Source organism: Heterodontus francisci, chromosome 10 (assembly GCF_036365525.1).
Source record: "Heterodontus francisci isolate sHetFra1 chromosome 10, sHetFra1.hap1, whole genome shotgun sequence".
Classification (NCBI taxonomy): Eukaryota; Metazoa; Chordata; class Chondrichthyes; order Heterodontiformes; family Heterodontidae; genus Heterodontus; species Heterodontus francisci.
The window spans coordinates 17,411,860-17,431,105 of NC_090380.1; the positions used below are offsets into that span (position 1 = coordinate 17,411,860).

The 19,246-nt window shown below is 45.2% G+C and overlaps 1 protein-coding gene across 3 annotated transcripts in view; it reads left to right on the plus strand.

Moving 5' to 3' along the window:
* The first annotated feature begins 16,458 nt into the window (after window positions 1-16,458).
* The window catches only part of LOC137374090 (glutamate-rich protein 6-like), a 132,375-nt gene continuing 129,587 nt past the window's right edge, over window positions 16,459-19,246 (plus strand). Inside the window, exons 1-3 of one of the 3 annotated variants that reach the window (XM_068039846.1) lie at window positions 16,459-16,516; window positions 17,421-17,822; window positions 17,909-18,011. In XM_068039846.1, coding sequence (XP_067895947.1) covers window positions 17,489-17,822; window positions 17,909-18,011 — 437 coding nt within the window. In that variant the 5' untranslated portion in view covers window positions 16,459-16,516; window positions 17,421-17,488. The remainder of the gene's footprint in view (window positions 16,517-17,420; window positions 17,823-17,908; window positions 18,012-19,246) is intronic. The other 2 variants (XM_068039847.1, XM_068039848.1) reach the window with 2 other exon arrangements.

Sequence of the window (19,246 nt, forward strand, 5' to 3'; positions counted from 1 at the left end):
AAGACTGGGAACTGAATATTCAAGGATATTCGACGTTTAGGAAGGACAGGCAAAAAGGAAAAGGAGGTGATGTTGTGCTGATAATAAGGGATGGGATCAGTACATTAGTAAGGGAGGATCTCAGATCAGAAGAACAAAATGTGGAATCCGTTTGGGTGCAGCTAAGAAACAGCAAGGGGCAGCAAACATTGGTAGGAACGTTACGAAACGTTAACTCTGCTTCTCTTTCCACAGATGCTGCCAGACCTGCTGAGTGAATCCAGCATTTCTTGTTTTTGAAACATTGGTAGGAGTTGTTTATAGGCCACCAAACAGTGGTGGTAGTGTGGGGCATGGTATTAATTAGGAGATTAGAGAAACATGTGACATGGGTAATACAGTAAGCATGGGTGACTTCAATCTGCATATAGACTAGGTAAACCTAATGAGCACTAATGCTGTGGAGGACGAATTTCTGGAGTGTGCTCGGGATGGTTTTCTAGAGCAGTATGTTGAGGAACCGACTAGAGAACAGGCTACTTCAGATCTAGTATTATGGTAATGAGATCGGGTTCATTAATAATCTTGTTGTAAAAGAACCTTTAGGGATGAGTGACCATAATATGTTATAATTTTACATTATCTTTGAAAGTGAGGTAGTTCAATCTGAAGCCAGGGTGTTAAATTTGAACAAAGGAAATTATGAAGGTATGAGGGGCAAATTGGCTGAGGTGGATGGGAAAATACATTAAAAGGTATGACAGTACATAGGCAATGGATAGTCTTTAAATAAATATTACATAGTTTACAGCAACTATACATTCCTTCAAGGCACAAAAACCCCAAAAGTAAAGGCAGTCAACTGTGGATAACAAAGGAAGTTAAAGATTGTATAAGATTAAAAGAAAAGGCCTATAAAGTTGCCAGAAATGGTAGTAAACTTGAGGATTGGGAGGATTTTAGAATAAAGCAAAGGAGGATGAAGAAACTGATAAAGAAAGGGAGAATAGAATATGAATGTAAGCTAGCAAAAAATATAAAAATGGACTGTAAAAGCTTCTATAGGTACATGAAAAGGAAATGCTTGGCTAATGTAGGTCCATTACAGGCAGTCAGGAGAATTTATAATGGGGAACAGAGAAATGGCAGAGAAGCTAAATGATTACTTTATGTCTGTCTTCACTGAGGAAGATACAAGAAATCTCCCAGAATTAGAGATCCAAGGGATTAGGGGGAATGAGGAATTGAAGGAAATTAGTATTAGTAAGAAGGTTGTACTGGAGAAATTAATGGGGCTGAAGGTTGCTAAGTCCCCGGAACCTGATATTCTACATCCCAGAGTGTTGAAAGAGGTAGTTATGGAGATAGTGGATGCATTGGGGATCATCTTCCAAAATTCTATAGATTCTGAAGCGGTTCCTGCAGATTGGAAGGTAGCAAATGTCACCCCACTATTTAAGAAGGGAGGGAGAGAGAAAACAGTTGTTCGGAAAATGCTAGAATCTATTCTAAAGGATGTGATAAATGGTCACTTGGATAATAATGATCTGATTGGGCATAGTCAACATGGATTTATGAATGGGAAATCATGTTTGACGAACCTGTTGGAGTTTTTTGAGGATGTTACTATCAGAATTGATAGAGGGGAGTCAGTGGATGTGGTATATTTGGATTTTCAGAAGGCTTTTGATAAAAGTCCCCCACAGGAAGTTGGTTAGCAAAATTAAAGTACATGAGATAGGAAGTAACATGCTGGCATGGATTAAGGATTGGGTAACAGGCAGAAAACAGAGAGTAGGAATAAACGGGTCATTCTCACGTTGGCAGGCTGTGACGAGTGGGGTACCACAGGGATCAGTGCATGGGCTCCAGCTGTTCACAATATATACCAATGATTTGGATGTGGGGACCAAATATAGAATTTCCAAGTTTGCGGATGACACACTAGGTGGGAATCTGTGTTGAGGATGATGCAAAGCGGCTTCAAGGGAATTTGGACAGACTTAGTGAGTGGGCAAGAACATGGCAGATGGAATATATGTGGAAAAATGTGAGGTTATCCACTTTGGTAGGAGGAAGAGATGTGCAGAGTATTTCTTAAATGGTAAGAGATTAGAAAGTGTAGATGTACAAAGGGACATGGGTGTCCTTGTCAATAGGTCACTGAAAGCTAACATGCAGGTGCAGCAAGCAATTAAGAAGGCTAATGGTTATGCTGGCCTTTATCGCAAGAGGATTTGAGTACAGGAGTAGTGACATCTTGCTTCAATTGTATAGAACCTTGGTTAGACCGGCAACTGGAGTACTGTGTGCAGTTTTGGTCCCCTTACCTTAGGTTCACCAGACTTGTTCCCCGGATGGCGGGACTGTCCTATGAAGAGAGATTGGGGAAACTGGGCCTGTATTCTCCAGAGTTTCGAAGCGAGGTGATCTCATTGAAACCTACAAAATACTTAAAGGGATAGACAGGGTAGCTGCAGTCTAGAACCAAGGGACACAATTTCAAAATAAGGGGGAAGCCACTTAGGAACGAAATTAGGAGAAATTTCTTTACTCAGAGGGTTGTGAATCTTTGGAATTCTCTACCCCAGAGGACTGTTCAATCTCAGTCATTGAGTATGTCTAAAACAGAGATTGACAGATTTCTAAATACCAATGACATAAAGGGATGTGGGGATATTGTGGGTAAAAGGCATTGAAGTGGAAGATCAGCCATGATCATATTGAATGGTGGGGCAGGCTCGATGTGCTGAATGGCCTAATCCTACTCCTATGTTCCTATGTTTCTACTTGCTATAACTACAAATTATCAGTGATATTTCTAAACTTGAAACCTAATTAGTTAAACAAAACATAGTAGAGATGGCAGGGCAGGTAATGTATTGTAGCTGTAGCATGTGGGAGCTGGTGGACACCAGTGTGATCCACTGCAAGCACATCTGCAGTAAGTGTCTGCAGCTCGAGGATCGTCGACTCAGAATTGATGAACTGGGGTGCAATATTCCGACACTCTGATGCATCAGGGAGGGGGAAAGTTACCTGGACATTTTGTTCCATGAGGCAGTCACTTCCCATAGGCTAGGTTATTTTGATTTGGTCTGTGGTCAGGGATAGGAGGGTGTGGCTACGAGCGAGGCAGGTATGGGGAACCAGAAGGCAGCACTGGAGCAGCCTCAACCCTTGCACTTGTCCAACAGGTTCGAGATTCTTGCAGCTTGTGTGGGTGAGAGTAGGGACTGCAGGCAGGATGAGCAAAGTAACCACAAGACCATTGTAGAGGGAGCCATTCAAGCTGAGGGAGTAAAAAGAATTTAGTAACAGTAGTAGTAAGGGACAGTATAGTTAGGGGGATAGAAACTGTTCTCTGTAGCTGAGAGCATGGGTCTCAAAGGCTGTGTTGCCTGCCCGGTGCCAGGTTTATGGACATCTCCTCAGGGCTGGAGAGGAACTTGGAGTGGAAATGGAAATGTTACGACCAGGTGAGAAAGGTGTCTAGGGGTCCCTCTCAGCCCACATCTGATCTTACAGGGTTTAAGTTTTAAATACACTGTGTTTTTAGCTCCCCCTTGGTGAATCCTTGTTCATCACTTTCCAATGATAAGGCAAAGAAACCAGCACAAACTTTTTTTTTATTTCCAAAATATACTTTATTCATAAAAATCTGTAAAAATTACATTCCCAAACAGTTTAAAACAGCATCAAGTCAAAAAATACAAACAGTGCAAAGGTGATCAGTTTCCTTCTATACAATTATGAGTTGCCTCACAGCCCTTCCATTTCATTGTCATGCCAATTACATTTTTACATTTACAGCACACAAAATTTTCCCGATACAGTTCGAGGGGTTTCCCATGGATCCAGCCCCTCAGTTCAGCTTGGTGGGAGGACCTTACACAGTGGTCTTTCCCCGTTGAGCCTTTGCTGCGGCTGCCCCAAGCTTTAGTGCGTCCCTCAGCACGTCGTCCTGGACCTTGGAATGTGCCAGTCTGCAACATTCGGTGGTGGACAACTCTTTGCGCTGGAAGACCAGCAAGTTTCGGGCAGACCAAAGGGCGTCTTTCACCGAATTGATCGTTCTCCAGCAGCTGTTGATGTTTGTCTCGGTGTGCGTCCCTGGGAACAGCCCGTAGAGCACAGACTCCTGTGTTACAGAGCTGCTTGGGATGAACCTCGACAAAAACCACTGCATCTCTTTCCACACCTGCTTTGCGAAGACACATTCCAGGAGGAGGTGGGCAACCGTCTCTTCCCCACCACAGCCACCGCGGGGGCATTGCACGGAGGGGGCGAGACTTCGGGTGTGCATGAAGGATCTGACGGGGAGGGCCCATCTCACCACCAGCCAAGCTACGTCTTGGTGTTTGTTTGAGAGTTCTGGTGATGAGGCATTCCGTCAAATGACTTTGACGGTCTGCTCGGGGAACCATCCGACAGGATCCACCATCTCCTTTTCCCGTAGTGCCTTGAGGACATTCCGTGCAGACCACTGCCTGATGGAAACCAGCACAAACAGGTTTTCTTAGGTTCAAAGAAGAACAGTTGAAATTTATTAAACTTAAACTCTAATTTGGTTGACGCCTATGGATACACGGTACACCCACGCTAGCATGCATGCGCGATACACACATGCAAATAGAGACAGAAAAGAGCAGAAGAAATAAAGTGGAAATGTTTGAGGCAATAACTGAAGAGTTGTTGTTACGGGTCTTCGAGCTCACTGTAGAGTCCCTGATTGTAGGTAGATCTTGCTTTTCGTTGGGGCCCAGTATTCTTCTTAAACCTTGTTCGTTGTAGGAGACTTTTCTCTCTTAGGGTTCATTTGTCTTCAGTGGATTCAGAGGCTTGTGAGAAAGAGATGGGAGCAGACAGACAGGAGAGGCTGTGGCGAGGCAGCCAGGAGAGATCTTCTCAGTCCAGATTCATTCTGCTTTCTGCCCAATTTGTACAAATTCAAAAAACTCAGGTTATCCAGCAGGTTAGTCATGTGACTAGCTGGTTTGACCATGTCTGTTTGTGTATTCGGCCATTTTAGCAGTCAACCTGGAATGTGAGCTCCCCCACCTTCAATGTCTGGTGATCAAAAGTCCATTGTGGCTTGAGTGTGTCAGGGAATGGCTGCTTTGTCTTTCCAAACATTGTCTGTTAATATACAATTGTCTCTTCCAGCCACGCTGATCTGTTTAACAAGCCCTTTCTTCACTCCAGTAACAGTTTAGATTTAGATTTTAGATTTAGATTTTTTTAGATTTAGATTTTTTAGATTTAGAGATACAGTACTGAAACAGGCCCTTGGCCCACCATTAACCACCCATTTATACTAATCCTACACTAATCCCATATTCCTACCACATCCTCACCTGTCCCTATATTTCCCTACCACCTACCTATACTAGGGGCAATTTATAATGGCCAATTTACCTATCAACCTGCAAGTCTTTTGGCTGTGGGAGGAAACCGGAGCACCCGGAGGAAACCCACGCAGACACAGGGAGAACTTGCAAACTCCACACAGGCAGTACCCAGAATTGAACCCGGGTCGCTGGAGCTGTGAGGCTGCGGTGCTAACCACTGCGCCACTGTGCCGCCCAAAGTTTAAAATCAATGTTCATGACAAAATTAATGTGCCTCATTCTTGGCCGGTGGGGGCCTAGCATGACAGGAAGGAAGTGTTGTTGTGGTCCAGGTGGGTACCAAAGACATAGGTAGAACTAAGTAAGAGGTTCTGCTGAGGGAATACGAGCAGCGAGGGGCTAAATTAAAAAGCAGCACTACAAAGGTAATAATCTCTGGATCACTACCTGAGCCATGAACAAATTGGCATAGAGAAAATAAAATCAGAGTTGAATGCATGGCTCAAAGATTGGTGTGGGAGAAGTGGGTTTTGATTCATGGGGCACTGGCACCAGTACTGGAGAAAGAGGGAGCTGTCCTGTTGGGACGACCTGTACCTGAACTATGCTGGAACCAGTGTCTTGGCAAATTGTGTAACTTGGGCTGTAGAGAGGGCTTTAAACTAAATAGTGAAGGGGGAGGGTTCAGATGAGGGGAAATTTAGAAAGGTAATGAAAAAGGACAAGGCAATAGTTTAGGGTAGCGACATGGGTAATGATAACCAGAGTGTGACAGGAAGGGACAGAGTGTACAAACATAAGACTGCACCAGCAAATGAAGTCAGCATAGGGAAAATGGTAAAAAGACAGACCTAACGGCTCTTTATCTGAATGCAAGCAACATTCATAACGATATGGATGAATTGATAGCACAAATAGAAATAAATGGGTATAAAATGATAGCCATTACAGAGACATGGTTGCAAGGTGACCAAGGCTGGGAACTAAATATTCAAGGGTATTTGACATTTCAGATGGATAGGAAGAAAGAAAAAGGAGGTAGGGTAGCTCTGTTAATAAAGGATGAGTTCAGTACAGTAGTGAGAAATGATCGTGGCTCGAAAAAGCAAGATGTAGAATCAGTTTGGGTGGAGATAAGAAATAACAAAGGAAAGAAGTCACTGCTGCGAGTAGTTTATAGGCTTCCTAACAGTAGCTACACTGTAGGACAGAATATACATCAAGAAATAATGGGGGCTTGTAAAAAAGGTACTGCAATAATAATGGGTGATTTTAATCTTCATATAGATTGAACTAATCAAATTGGCAAAGGTAGCCTGGAGGATGAGTTCATAGAGTGTATTCGGGACTGTTCTGGAACCAATGCAGTAGCAGGCTATTTTGGACCTGGTAATGTGTAATGAGACAGGTTTAATAAATGACCTCATAGTAAAGGATCCTCTTGGCAAGAGTGATCATAGGAAGGATGAAGAGAGGGAATATAAATTAAAGGGAATAATTCTGAATGGGAGGTGCAGGAACAGAGGGACCTGGGGATATATGTGCACACATCATTGAAGGTAACATGACAGAGTGAGAAAGTGGTTAAAAAAGAATACAGGATCCTGGGCTTTATAAATAGAGGCATAGAGTACAAAAGTAAGGAAGTTATGACGAACATTGATAAAACACTGGTTCAGCCTCAACTGGAGTGTTGTGCCCAATTCTGGGCTCCACACTTTAGGAAAGATGTGAAGGTTTTAGATATGCTACAGAAACGATTGATGAGAATGGTTCCAGGGATGAGGAACTTCAGTTATGTGGATAGATTGGAAAAGCTGGGCTTGTTCTTCTCAGAGAAGCGAAGGTTGAGAGGAGATTTGATAGAGGTGTTCAAAATCAATACAATCGAGGCTTTCAAAAGGAAAAGTCACTGATCTGAAACGTTAACTTTGCTTCTCCCTCCACAGATGATGCCAGACCTGATGAGTATTTCCAGCACTTTCTGTTTTTATTTCAGATTTCCAGCATCTGCAGCATTTTGCTTTTATTTAAGGCAAATGGAATGTTGGCATTTATTTCAAGGGGGATGGAGTATAAAAGTAGGGATGTCTTGCTACAACTGTACAGGGCGTTGATGAGACCGCACCTAGAGAACTGGTCTCCTTACATAAGGGGGGACACACTTGCATTGGAAACAGTTCAGAGAAGGTACACCAAGCTGATTCCTAGGATGAAGGGGTTGTCTTATGAGGAAAGGTTGAGCAGATTGGCCTATACTCATTGGAGTTTAGAAGAATAAGGTGATCTTATTGAAATGTATAAGATTCTGAGGTGGCTTGACAGGGTAGATGCTGAGAAGATGTTTCCCCTCATAGGGAATCTAGAACTCGGGGGCTCAGTTTCAAAATAAAGGGTCTCCCAATTAAGACAGAGATGAGGAGGAATTTCTTCTCTCAGAAAGTCGTTAATCTTCTGAATTCACTACCCCAGAGAGCAGAGGATGCTGGATCATTGAATATATTCAAGGCTGAGTTGGACAACTTTTTGATCTACAAAGGATTGAAGGGTGATTCTGTGGGGTTGAAGGGGGGGTAGGTGGGAAAGTGGAGTTAAGGCCATAATCAGATCAGGTGGTGGAGGGAGTGAATGTTTGTAGATGGGGTGCCAATCAAGCGGGCTGCTTTGTCCTGGATGGTGTCGAGCTTCTTGAGTGTTGTTGGAGCTGCACCCATCCAGGCAAGTGGAGAGTATTCCATCACACTCCTGACTTGTGCCTTGTAGATGGTGGACAGGCTTTGGGGAGTCAGGAGGTGAGTTCTTCGCCTCAGGATTCCTAGCCTCTGACCTGCTGTTGTAGCCACGGTATTCATATGGCTACTCCAGTTCAGTTTCTAGTCAATGGTAGCCCCTAGGATGTTGATAGTGGGGGATTCAGCGATGGTAATGCCATTGAATGTCAAGGGGAGATGGTTAGATTCTCTCTTGTTGGAGATTGTCATTGCCTGGCACTTGTGTGGCGTGAATGTTACTTGCCACTTATCAGCCCAAGCCTGGATATTGTCCAGGTCTTGCTGCATTTCTACATGGACTGCTTCAGTATTTGAGGAGTCGCGAATGGTGCTGAACATTGTACAATCATCAGCGAATATCCCCACTTCTGACCTTATGATTGAAGGAAGGTCATTGATGAAGCAGCTGAAGATGGTTGGGCCTAGGACACTACCCTGAGGAACTCTTGCAGTGATGTCCTGGAGCTCAGATGATTGACCTCCAACAACCACAGTCATCTTCCTTTGCGCTAGGTATGACTCTAACCAGCAGAGAGTTTTCCCCCTGATTCCCATTGACTCCAGTTTTGCTAGGGCTCCTTGATGCAATACTCAGTCAAATGCTGCCTTGATGTCAAGGGCTGTCACTCTCACCTCACCTCTTGAGTTCAGCTCTTTTGTCCATGTTTGAACCAAGGCTGTAATGATGTCAGGTGCTGAGTGGCCCTGTCGGAACCCAAACTGGGTATCAATGAGCAGGTTGTTGCTAAGCAAGTGCTGCTTGATGGCACTGTTGATGACACCTTTCATCACTTTGCTGATGATTGAGAGTATACTGATGGGGCAGTAATTGGCCGGGTTGGACTTGTCCTGCTTTTTGTGTACAGGACATACCTGGGCAATTTTCCACATTGCAGGGTCGATGCCAGTGTTGTAGCTGTACTGGAACAGCTTGGCTCGGGGCGCGGCAAGTTCTGGAGCACAAGTCTTCAGTACTATTGTCGGAATATTGTCAGGGCCCATAGCTTTTGCAGTATCCAGTGCCTTCAGTCACTTCTTGACATCATGCAGAATGAATCGAATTGGCTGAAGACTGGCATCTGTGATGCTGGGGACTTCAGGAGTGGGCCGAGATGGATCATCAACTCGGTACTTCTGGCTGAAGATTGTTGCAAATGCTTCTGCCTTATCTTTCGCACTGATGTGCTGGGCTCCCCCATCATTGAGGATGGGGATATTTGTGGAGTGACCTCCTCCAATTAGTTGTTTAATAGTCCACCACCATTCATGGCTGGATGTGGGTTCTGTTGGTTATGGGATCGCTTAGCTCTGTCTATCGCATGCTGCTTATGGAGTTTGACATGCAAGTAGTCCTGGGTTGTAGCTTCACCAGGTTGATGCTTCATTTTTAGGTATGCCTGGTGCTGCTCCTGGCATGCCCTCCTGCACTCTTCATTGAACCAGGGTTGGTCTCCCGGCTTGATGGTAATGGTAGAGATGGGGGTTTTACCGGGGCCATGAGGTTACAGATTATGGTTGAGTACAATTCTGCTGCTGCTGCTGATGGCCCACAGCGCCTCATGGATGCCCAGTTTTGCATTGCTGGATCTGTTTGAAATCTATCCCATTTAGCACGGTGATAGTGCCACACAACACGATGGACAGTATCCTCAATGTGAAGGCGGGACTTTGTCTCCACAAGGACTGTGCGATGGTCACTCCTACCAATACTGTCATGGACAGAAGCATCTGCAGCAGGCAGATTGGTGAGGACGAGGTCAAGTATGTTTTTCCCTCGTGTTGGTTCCCCCACCACCTGCCGCAGACCCAGTCTAGCAGCTATGTCCTTTAGTACTCGGCCAGCTCGGTCAGTAGTGGTGCTACCGAGCCACTCTTGGTGATGGACATTGAAGTCCCCCACCCAGAGTACATTTTGTGCCCTTGCCACCCTCAGTGCTTCCTCCAAGTTGTGTTCAACATGGAGGAGTACTGACTCATCAGCTGAGGGAGGGTGGTAGGTGGTAATCAGTAGGAGGTTACCTTGCTCATGTTTGAGACTTCATGGGGTCCTGAGTCGATGTTGAGGACTCCCAGGGCAACTCCCTCCCTACTGTAGACCACTGTCCCGCCATCTCTGCTGGGTCTGTCCTGCCGGTGGAACAGGACATACCCAGGGATGGTGATTGCAGCGTGTGGGACATTGTCTGTAAGAGGTGCCAACCTGGTGAAGCAACAACCTAGGACTACTTGCATGTCAAACTCCAGAAGCAGCATGCAATAGACAGAGCTACGTGATCCCATAACCAACGGATCCCACATCCAGTTGTGAATGGTGGTGGACAATTAAACAACTAATTGGAGGAGGTCACTCCACAAATATCCCCATCCTCACTGACGGGGGAGCCCAGCACATCAGTGCGAAAGAAGCATTTGCAACAATCTTTAGCCAGAAGTACCGAGTTCATGATCCATCTCGGCCCCCTCCTGAAGTCCCCAGCATCACAGATGCCAGTCTTCAGCCAATTCGATTCACTCCGCGTGATATCAAGAAACGACTGAAGGCACTGGATACGGCAAAGGCTATGGGTCCTGACAATATTCCGGCAATAGTACTGAAGACCTGTGCTCCAGAACTTGCCGCACCCCTAGCCAAGCTGTTCAAGTACAGCAACAACACTGGCATCGACCCTGCAATGTGGAAAATTGCCCAGGTATGTCCTGTACACAAAAAGCAGGACAAGTCCAACCCGGCCAATTACCACCCCATCAGTCTACTCTCAATCATCAGCAAAGTGATGGAAGGTGTCATCAACAGTGCCATCAAGCAGCACTTTCTTAGCAACAACCTGCTCAGTGATACCCAGTTTGGGTTCCGACAGGGCCACTCAGCACCTGACCTCATTACAGCCTTGGTTCAAACATGGACAAAAGAGCTGAACTCAAGAGGTGAGGTGAGAGTGACAGCCCTTGACATCAAGGCAGCATTTGACTGAGTATGGCATCAAAGAGCCCTAGCAAAACTGAAGTCAATGGGAATCAGGGGGAAAACTCTTTCCTGGTTAGAGTCATACCTAGCGCAAAGGAAGATGACTGTGGTTGTTGGAGGTCAATCATCTGAGCTCCACGACATCACTGCAGGAGTACCTCAGGGTGGTGTCCTAGGCCCAACTATCTTCAGCTGCTTCATCAATGACCTTCCTTCAATCATAAGGTCAGAAGTGAGGATATTCGCTGATGATTGTACAATGTTCAGCACCATTCGCAACTCCTCAAATACTGGAGCAGTCCATGTAGAAATGCAACAAGACCTGGACAATATCCAGGCTTGGGCAGATAGGTGGCAAGTAACATTCACGCCACACAAGTGCCATGCAATGACCATCTCCAACAAGAGAGAATCTAACCATCTCCCCTTGACATTCAAGGGCATTATCATCGCTGAATCCCCTACTATCAAAATCCTAGGGGCTACAATTGACCAGAAACTGAACTGGAGTAGCCATATAAATACCTTGGCTACAAAAGCAGGTCAGAGGCTAGGAATCCTGTGGCGAGTAACTCACCTCCTGACTCCCCAAAGCCTGTCCACCAATTACAAGGCACAAGTCAGGAGTGTGATGGAATACTCTTCACTTGCCTGGATGGGTGCAGCTCCAACAACACTCAAAAAGCTCAACACCATCCAGGACAAAGCAGCCCGTTTGATTGGCACACCATCCACAAACAATCCACAATCCCTCCACCACTGACGCACAGTGGCAGCAGTATGTACCATCGACAAGATGCACTGCAGCAACTAGCTAAGGCTCCTTAGACAGCACCTTCCAAACCCCCGACCTCTACCACCTCGAAGGACGAGAGCAGCAGATGCATGGGAACATCACCACCTGCAAGTTCCCGTCCAAGTCATACACCATCCTGACTTGGAACTATGTTGCCGTTCCTTCACTGTCGCTGGGTCAAAATCCTTGAATTCCCTTCCTCTCAGCACTCTGGGTGTACCTACCTCACATGGACTGCAGCGGTTCCAGAAGGCAGCTCACCACCACCTTCTCAAGGGCAATTAGGGATGAGTAATAAATGCTGGCATAGCCAGTGATGCCCACATCCCATGAATGAATTAAAAAAAAGCCATGATCTTATTAAATGGTGGAGCAGACTCGAGGGGCCGAATGGCCTACTCATGCTCCTATTTCTTATGTTATATTGGACTATAGCTGTTCAAGATGGTGGCTCACCCCCACCACCTTCTCAAGGACAATTAGGAGGATGGGCAATAACTGCTGGCCCTGCCAGCGATGCCAATTTTCTCAGAATGTATTAAAGTAAAAGCGATCAAGTGTGGTAGTGAGGCTTGGAGCCACAATCTTCTGGCTCAGAGTAAATGCTATCTCTGAGCCAAACTGATAAAGCTTCCCCATATAAAATGCCATTCTACTTACCTCAAATAACCTGATTAATACAATTCAATCTAAACATAGATATGTCATTTCCATTACTTGCTAGTTCCACTTCTGCTGCAGGAAGTTAGTGAGTGAGGAGAAGAACCTGTGTGCAGCACCTGTTCTAGCCTCAGGACGTCCCAAGGTGCGGTCAGCTAATTAAGTATTTTTGAAGTGTAGTCACTGCTGTAAAGTAGGAAATGTGCCCTTGGTTTAATGTCTCCTCCCAACAGTGCAGCATTCCCTCACTGCTGGTCAGGGTAGACCCGTGGGTGGATCTTCCACCTGCCCGCCCTCATTAAGGGGGTGTATCGGGTGGACTTCGAGATCTCAACTGGTGTGATTTCCAGAAGGAATCAATGATATGTGGAACTGAAGGCTGTGAATGTTTTTAGCTTGTAGCTGTAAATACTGGAAGGTTCATCCTCTACTTGTAACTGAATACTGGAAGTAGCGTATACATGCAGTCAGCTGGATGGGGCAGAGTGGAAGAGAAGTGGTAAGAATCACTCAAGAGTAAAATACCTCATTCATTACGTTAAAACCATTTTTTGCTGAGGTCGTTTAGAATCACAGCCATGAGTGTGGACTCTCTAATACAGGACTGCCCGCATAACCAGCATAAATTAGGTGGCAAGGATTTAAAGTGGGCTGGAATTTTACTCTGCTCAATCTTTGCCAACTCCATCATTCAAAATAAAAGCAAAATACTGCAGATGCTGGAAATCTGAAATAAAAACAAGAAATGCTGGGAATATTCAGCAGGTCTGGCAGCATCTGTGGAGAGAGAAGCAGAGTTAACGTTTCAGGTCAGTGACCCTTCTTCAGAATCAGCAAGTATTAGAAATGTGAAAGGTTATAAGCTAGTAAAGTGGGGGTGGGGCAAGAGATAACAAAGGAGAAGGTGTAGATAGGACAAGGTTACAGAATAGCTGACCAGGAGGTCATGGAGCAAAGGCAAACAATATGTTAATGGTGTGTTGAAAGACAAAGCATTAGTACAGATAGGGTGTTAATGGACTGAAAATTGAACAGCCGCAAGTACAAACATAAGAAAAAACAGTGGGTAAGAAAACTGAACAAACTAAGATGAAATAAAATAAAATAAACACAAAAAAAATCAAATATATAAAATAGAAAAAATAAAAAATAACTAAAAATAAAAGTAAAATGGGGGGCTGTCATGCTCTGAAATTATTGAACTCAATGTTCAGTCCGGAAGGCTGTAGTGTGCCTAATCAGTAAATGAGATGCTGTTCCTCGAGCTTGCGTTGATGTTCACTGGAACACTGCAGCAATCCCAGGACAGAGATGTGAGCATGAGAGCAGGGGGGAGTGTTGAAATGGCAAGCAACCGGAAGCTCGGGGTCATGCTTGCGGACTGAGCGGAGGTGTTCCACAAAGCAGTCACCCAGTCTGCGTTTGGTCTCCCCAATGTAGAGGAGACCACATTGTGAGCAGCGAAAACAGTATACTACATTGAAAGAAGTACAAGTAAATCGCTGCTTCACCTGAAAGGATTGTTTGGGGCCTGGGATAGTGAGGAGAGAGGAGGTAACTGGGTAGGTATTACACCTCCTACGATTGCAGGGGAAGGTGCCATGGGAAGGGGACGAGGTGGTGGGGGTAATGGAGGAGTGGACCAGGGTGTCGCGGAGGGAACAATCCCTTCGGAATGCTGACAGGGGAAGGGAGGGGAAGATGCGTTTGGTAGTGGCATCGCGCTGGAGGTGGCGGAAATGGCGAAGGATGATCCTTTGGATATGTCAAAATGACGTACGGCGTCAGAAGAGTCACGGATGTAGGTGGGAAGAGACTGGACCGGGGGAGAAAAGATACAGTCAAGATAGGAAGAAATAAGTTCAGTGGGGCAGGAGCAGGCTGACACATTGGGTCTGCTGGGACAGTCCTGTTTGTAGATTTTGGGAAGGAGGTAGAAGCGGGCTGTCCAGGTTTGTGGGACTATGAGGTAGGTGGTGGGAGAATGGTGAGGATGTGGTAGGGAATATGGGATTAATGTAGGATTAATATAAATGGATGGCTGTTGGTTGGCACAGATTCGGTGGGCCGAAGAGCCTGTTTCAGTGCTGCATCTCTCTATGACTCTATGAGGTTGGAAGCTGATATAATTTCAGAGCTTGCCGGCCCCCCACTTTACTTTATATTTTTAGTTATTTTTCTTTCTTATATATTTATTTTTTTTGTGTTTATTTTCTTTTATTTCATGTTAGTTTGTTTAGTTTGCTTACCCACTGTTTTTTTTCATGTTTGTACTTGTGGCTGTTCAATTTTCAGTCCGTTAACACCCTATCTGTATTAATGCTTTGTCTTTCAACACACCATTAACATATTGTTTGCCTTTGCTCCACGACTTTCTGGTCAGCTATTCCGTGACCTTATCCTATTTACACCTTCTCCTTTGTTATCTCTTGCCCCACCCCCGCTTTACTAGCTTAAAACCTTTCACATTTCTAATATTCGTCAGTTCTGATGAAGGGTCACTGACCTGAAACGTTAACTCTGCTTCTCTCTCCACAGATGCTGCCCGACCTGCTGAGTATTTTCAGCATTTGATTTAGATTTAGAGATACGGCACTGAAACAGGCCCTTCGGCCCACCGAGTCTGTGCCGACCATTAACCACCCATTTATACTAATCCCATATTCCCACCACATCCTCACCTGTCCCTATATTCCCCTACCTATACTAGGGGCAATTTATAATGGCTAATTTACCTCTCAACCTGCAAGTCTTTTGGCATGTGGGAGGAAACCGGAGCACCCGGAGGAAACCCACGCAGACACAGGGAGAACTTGCAAACTCCACACAGGCAGGACCCAGAATTGAACCCGGGTCGCTGGAGCTGTGAGGCTGCGGTGCTAACCACTGCGCGTTAATAAACTTGCAAAATGAGCGTGTAATTAGCAACTGAACTTCAATATAGGTAAGTCTGAGGAGGTGATTTCTTGTTTTTATTCCATCATTGAAAGGGAGGGTCCACCTCAGACAGCAAGCAACTTCTTTTAAATACTGATGGAGTGGCAGAAACATCCTGCACATCATTCCCCACTGTACAGAAACTAAACAGCATCCATGTGAAGTGGTCTTCCAGGGTTGTTTGGGAGTCAGCTGTGAGCAGAAGTTGATTTAAAGGGTATATTAGGTTTGATTAAATCAGACAGCACAGAAGGAGGCCAATTGAATTATCCAGCCAATCCCACTATCCTGCTCTTTCCCCATAGCCTTGCAATTTTTTTTTTTCTTTTCAAGTAAATATCCCATTCACTTTTGATTCAGCTTCCACTAACCTTTCTGGTTGTGCATTCCAGATCATAATAACTCACTGTGTAAAAACAAATTGTTCTTATTACCCCAACTGGATTTTTTTTGGACAATTATCTTAAATCTGTCTCCTCTGGTTATCTAACTGCCTGTCAGTCCTTATTTACTTTATCAAAACCCTTCATAATTTTAAACAGTTCTACTGCTGCTCCGAGCCCCTATGTTGGAATAACACTTATTAAATGATTCATTGTGTTGAAGAGACCCAGAACACAATCCACCAGGTGTTCTCTGATTTCCAAGGCTACAATATCCTATTCCCTTATGATTCCTCCTGGATACAGTTGCCCATCCAGCCCAATTTCTTCCCACACACATCTGATTTGTCCGGGATTTTTCTAAATCCAGGATTTCCAGGCTAATTTATTCAATTTTTCCAAACCAAGATTTCCTGAATGATTTCATTGGATTTTTCTAAATCCAGAATATCCAGGCTGATTAATGTGGAATTTTTCCAGATCCAGGATTTCCAGGCGGATTTGGGAAGTTTTGCAGCAGCAATGAGGAGCCTGGTGCCTGTCACACAGTCACTGCAGTTGCCATGGAGACAGAGTAACAATGCAACAGCTGACGGGCCGCCTGCGCTCGCGCTCACTCCCACTCCCGGACCTTTGCTCGGCTGCTTTCCGGGAAATCATGAGGCACCGGCCCGGTAAGAACCCGCAAGCTCCCCGGCCCGGCCCTGCCCCTGTTTGCAACCCACAGATTTACAACCACGCGAGAGATTCTTCAACTTTTTCTTCCAACTCTTCCCTCCTCATCACTCATTCCCCAATCCCGTCCCTCATTCCCCCAATCCCCTCCCTCATTTCCCAATCCTCTCCCTCATTCCCCAATCCCCTCCCTCATTTCCCAATCCCCTCCCTCATTTCCCAATCCCCTCCCTCTCCCCAATCCCCTCCCTCATCCCCCCAATCCCCTCCCTCATTCCCCAATCCCCTCCCTCATTCCCCAATCCCCTCCCTCTCCCCAATCCCCTCCCTCATTCCCCAATCCCCCTCATTTCCCAATCCCCTCCCTCTCCCCAATCCCCTCCCTCATTCCCCAATCCCCTCCCTCATTCCCCCAATCCCCTCCCTCATTCCCCAATCCTCTCCCTCATTTCCCAATCCCCTCCCTCTCCCCAATCCCCTCCCTCATCCCCCAATCCCCTCCCTCAATCCCTTTCCCCAATCCTCTCCCCCAATTGCCTCCCTCTCCACAAAACCAATCCCCCAATCCTCTCCCTCAATCCTCCTCCCGCAATCCCCTCCCTCTCTCCTCCTCTCACAATCCCCTCCCTTTCTCCCCCTCCTGCAATCCCCCTCCCGCAATCCCCCTCCCGCAATCCCCCTCCCACAACCCCCTCCCTCTCCTCCCCTCTCCCCCCATCCGCTCCCTCTCTCCCCTTAATCCCCTCCCTCTCCTCCCCAATCCCCTCCTTCTCCTCAAACCCTTCCCCCAATCCCCTCCCTCTCCCCAACCCCCTGTCCACACAATCCTTTCCATCTCCCTCTCCTCCCAATCCTGTTTCCTGTGTAGTGAAAATTAATTTTCAGATTGTTTTTTTTTTGAAGGATATATCAAAGTTTCTTTCATGATAGTGAAGTGCTTCGTCACATTCTGACGTGCAAAGCGCAGGAAGATGAGTGAGGAATACCGGCCACCTAGCGATGATGGTGTTGATGAAAATTACCTTTCCCCATCAGCACAACCCCAGTTTGGACACGGAACGTCAGAGGCCACACTCCAACATCTTCGAGGACACTCTGACACTACTGAAGAATTAACCCTGGAGAGTTCCGTTCAAGATAATGTGACACAGAACTACACTTCTGTGAGTAGCTCACGAAGCACAATAAGCAGCAATTTTGGTGACTGGAATGCCGAGAAAGAGTTTGTTTTGGATGAACCTGTAAGTGTAGCCAACTCAGCCCTACAAATCTCTTCGGAAGAAAGTAGGAGTACAATAGAAGAAGGTAACTTTAAAAAGAATATTTGCTGTCACAAAATCTTATACTGAGTGAACTGAATCGAATTCATTGTGATTATTTTTGACTTTCAGTTATTGGTGTATTAAGAAATCTCACTGGCTCCGAAGCAGAATCAGAAACAAGTCTTGAAACTTCATCATCCTCCACTTTACTGCAAGCCTCTGAAACTGAAAGGTGAAACAGCAATGTTTTATAACTAACATAAGGAGTCCTGTACATAGGATAATAAACGTATATGTGAATGAGAAAAAGTTATTCAGCCTTTTCATTCAACAGTATATTTCAGTCTAACCTACCATTGACTCTGCTCCATGTTTTAATCTCCTGAGAAGGAAGGTTCTGCATAAATACTTTCCAATTTCCTGACGTAGTCTTTAGGTCAATTTAGTCATGTCTACCCATCCTCTCTATTGACCCATCTGTCCTCCCTCACCACTATCGCTTTCCCAGTGTAATATGAATCATATTTGCCTGCAGCAGGTATGGTCCTTTTAAACCATATCTCGGCATGTGGATATCACCAGTAAGGATTAAAATTGACATTCTCTAGAAGAGAGAAAAAATAGAGTTAATATTTTAGGTTGTGACCTTTTATTAGAACCTGAAACGTTAACTCTGTTTCTCTCTCCACAGATGCTGCCTGACCTGCTGAATATTTCCAGCATTTTCTGTTTCTGTTTCAGATTTCCGGCATCCGCGGTATTTTGCTTTTGTATTAGCATATCATTCTATTCCTTTCTCCCTCCAGCTTCCCTTTAAATGCATCTCTGCTATTTGCCTCAACCACTCTCTGAGTAAAGATGTTTCCCCTGAATTCCTTATTGGATTTAATGGATGCTCCTACAAGAGGAAATATCTTCTCTGCATCCACCCTATCGAACTCCTTCATAATTTAAAGACCTCTATCAGGTCACCCCTCACTCCTTTCCAGAGAATTATTTAATTATTGTTTAATTATTCCTGATAGTTTCATCTCTCAGTTCTGCTATCATCTTTGTTACCTTCTCCACTATATATAGCATAAGGTATCTCGAATAATATAACTCGGGTGCTAAGCATCTTTGCTTAATGCTGTCCCTAAATATGGTGAAGATGTCTATTTGTTGGATGAGGGATCTGCTTTAAATAAAAAATAAATTACACACGCTGGAGATCTGAAGTGAAGCCAGGAACTGCTGGAAACAGACCTTACCTTTAAAGGTAACAAGAGTTCTGATGAAGGTCCACACCGATTGACCAACTGTGCATTTCTGTATCAGAACATCAGAACGGAAGTAGGTCATTTAGCCCCTCGAGCCTGTTCCATCACTCAATGAGATCATGGCTGATCTGCGACCTAACTCCATATACCCACCTTTGCCCCTATTCCTTAATACCTTTGGTTAACTAAATCTATCAAACTCAGATTT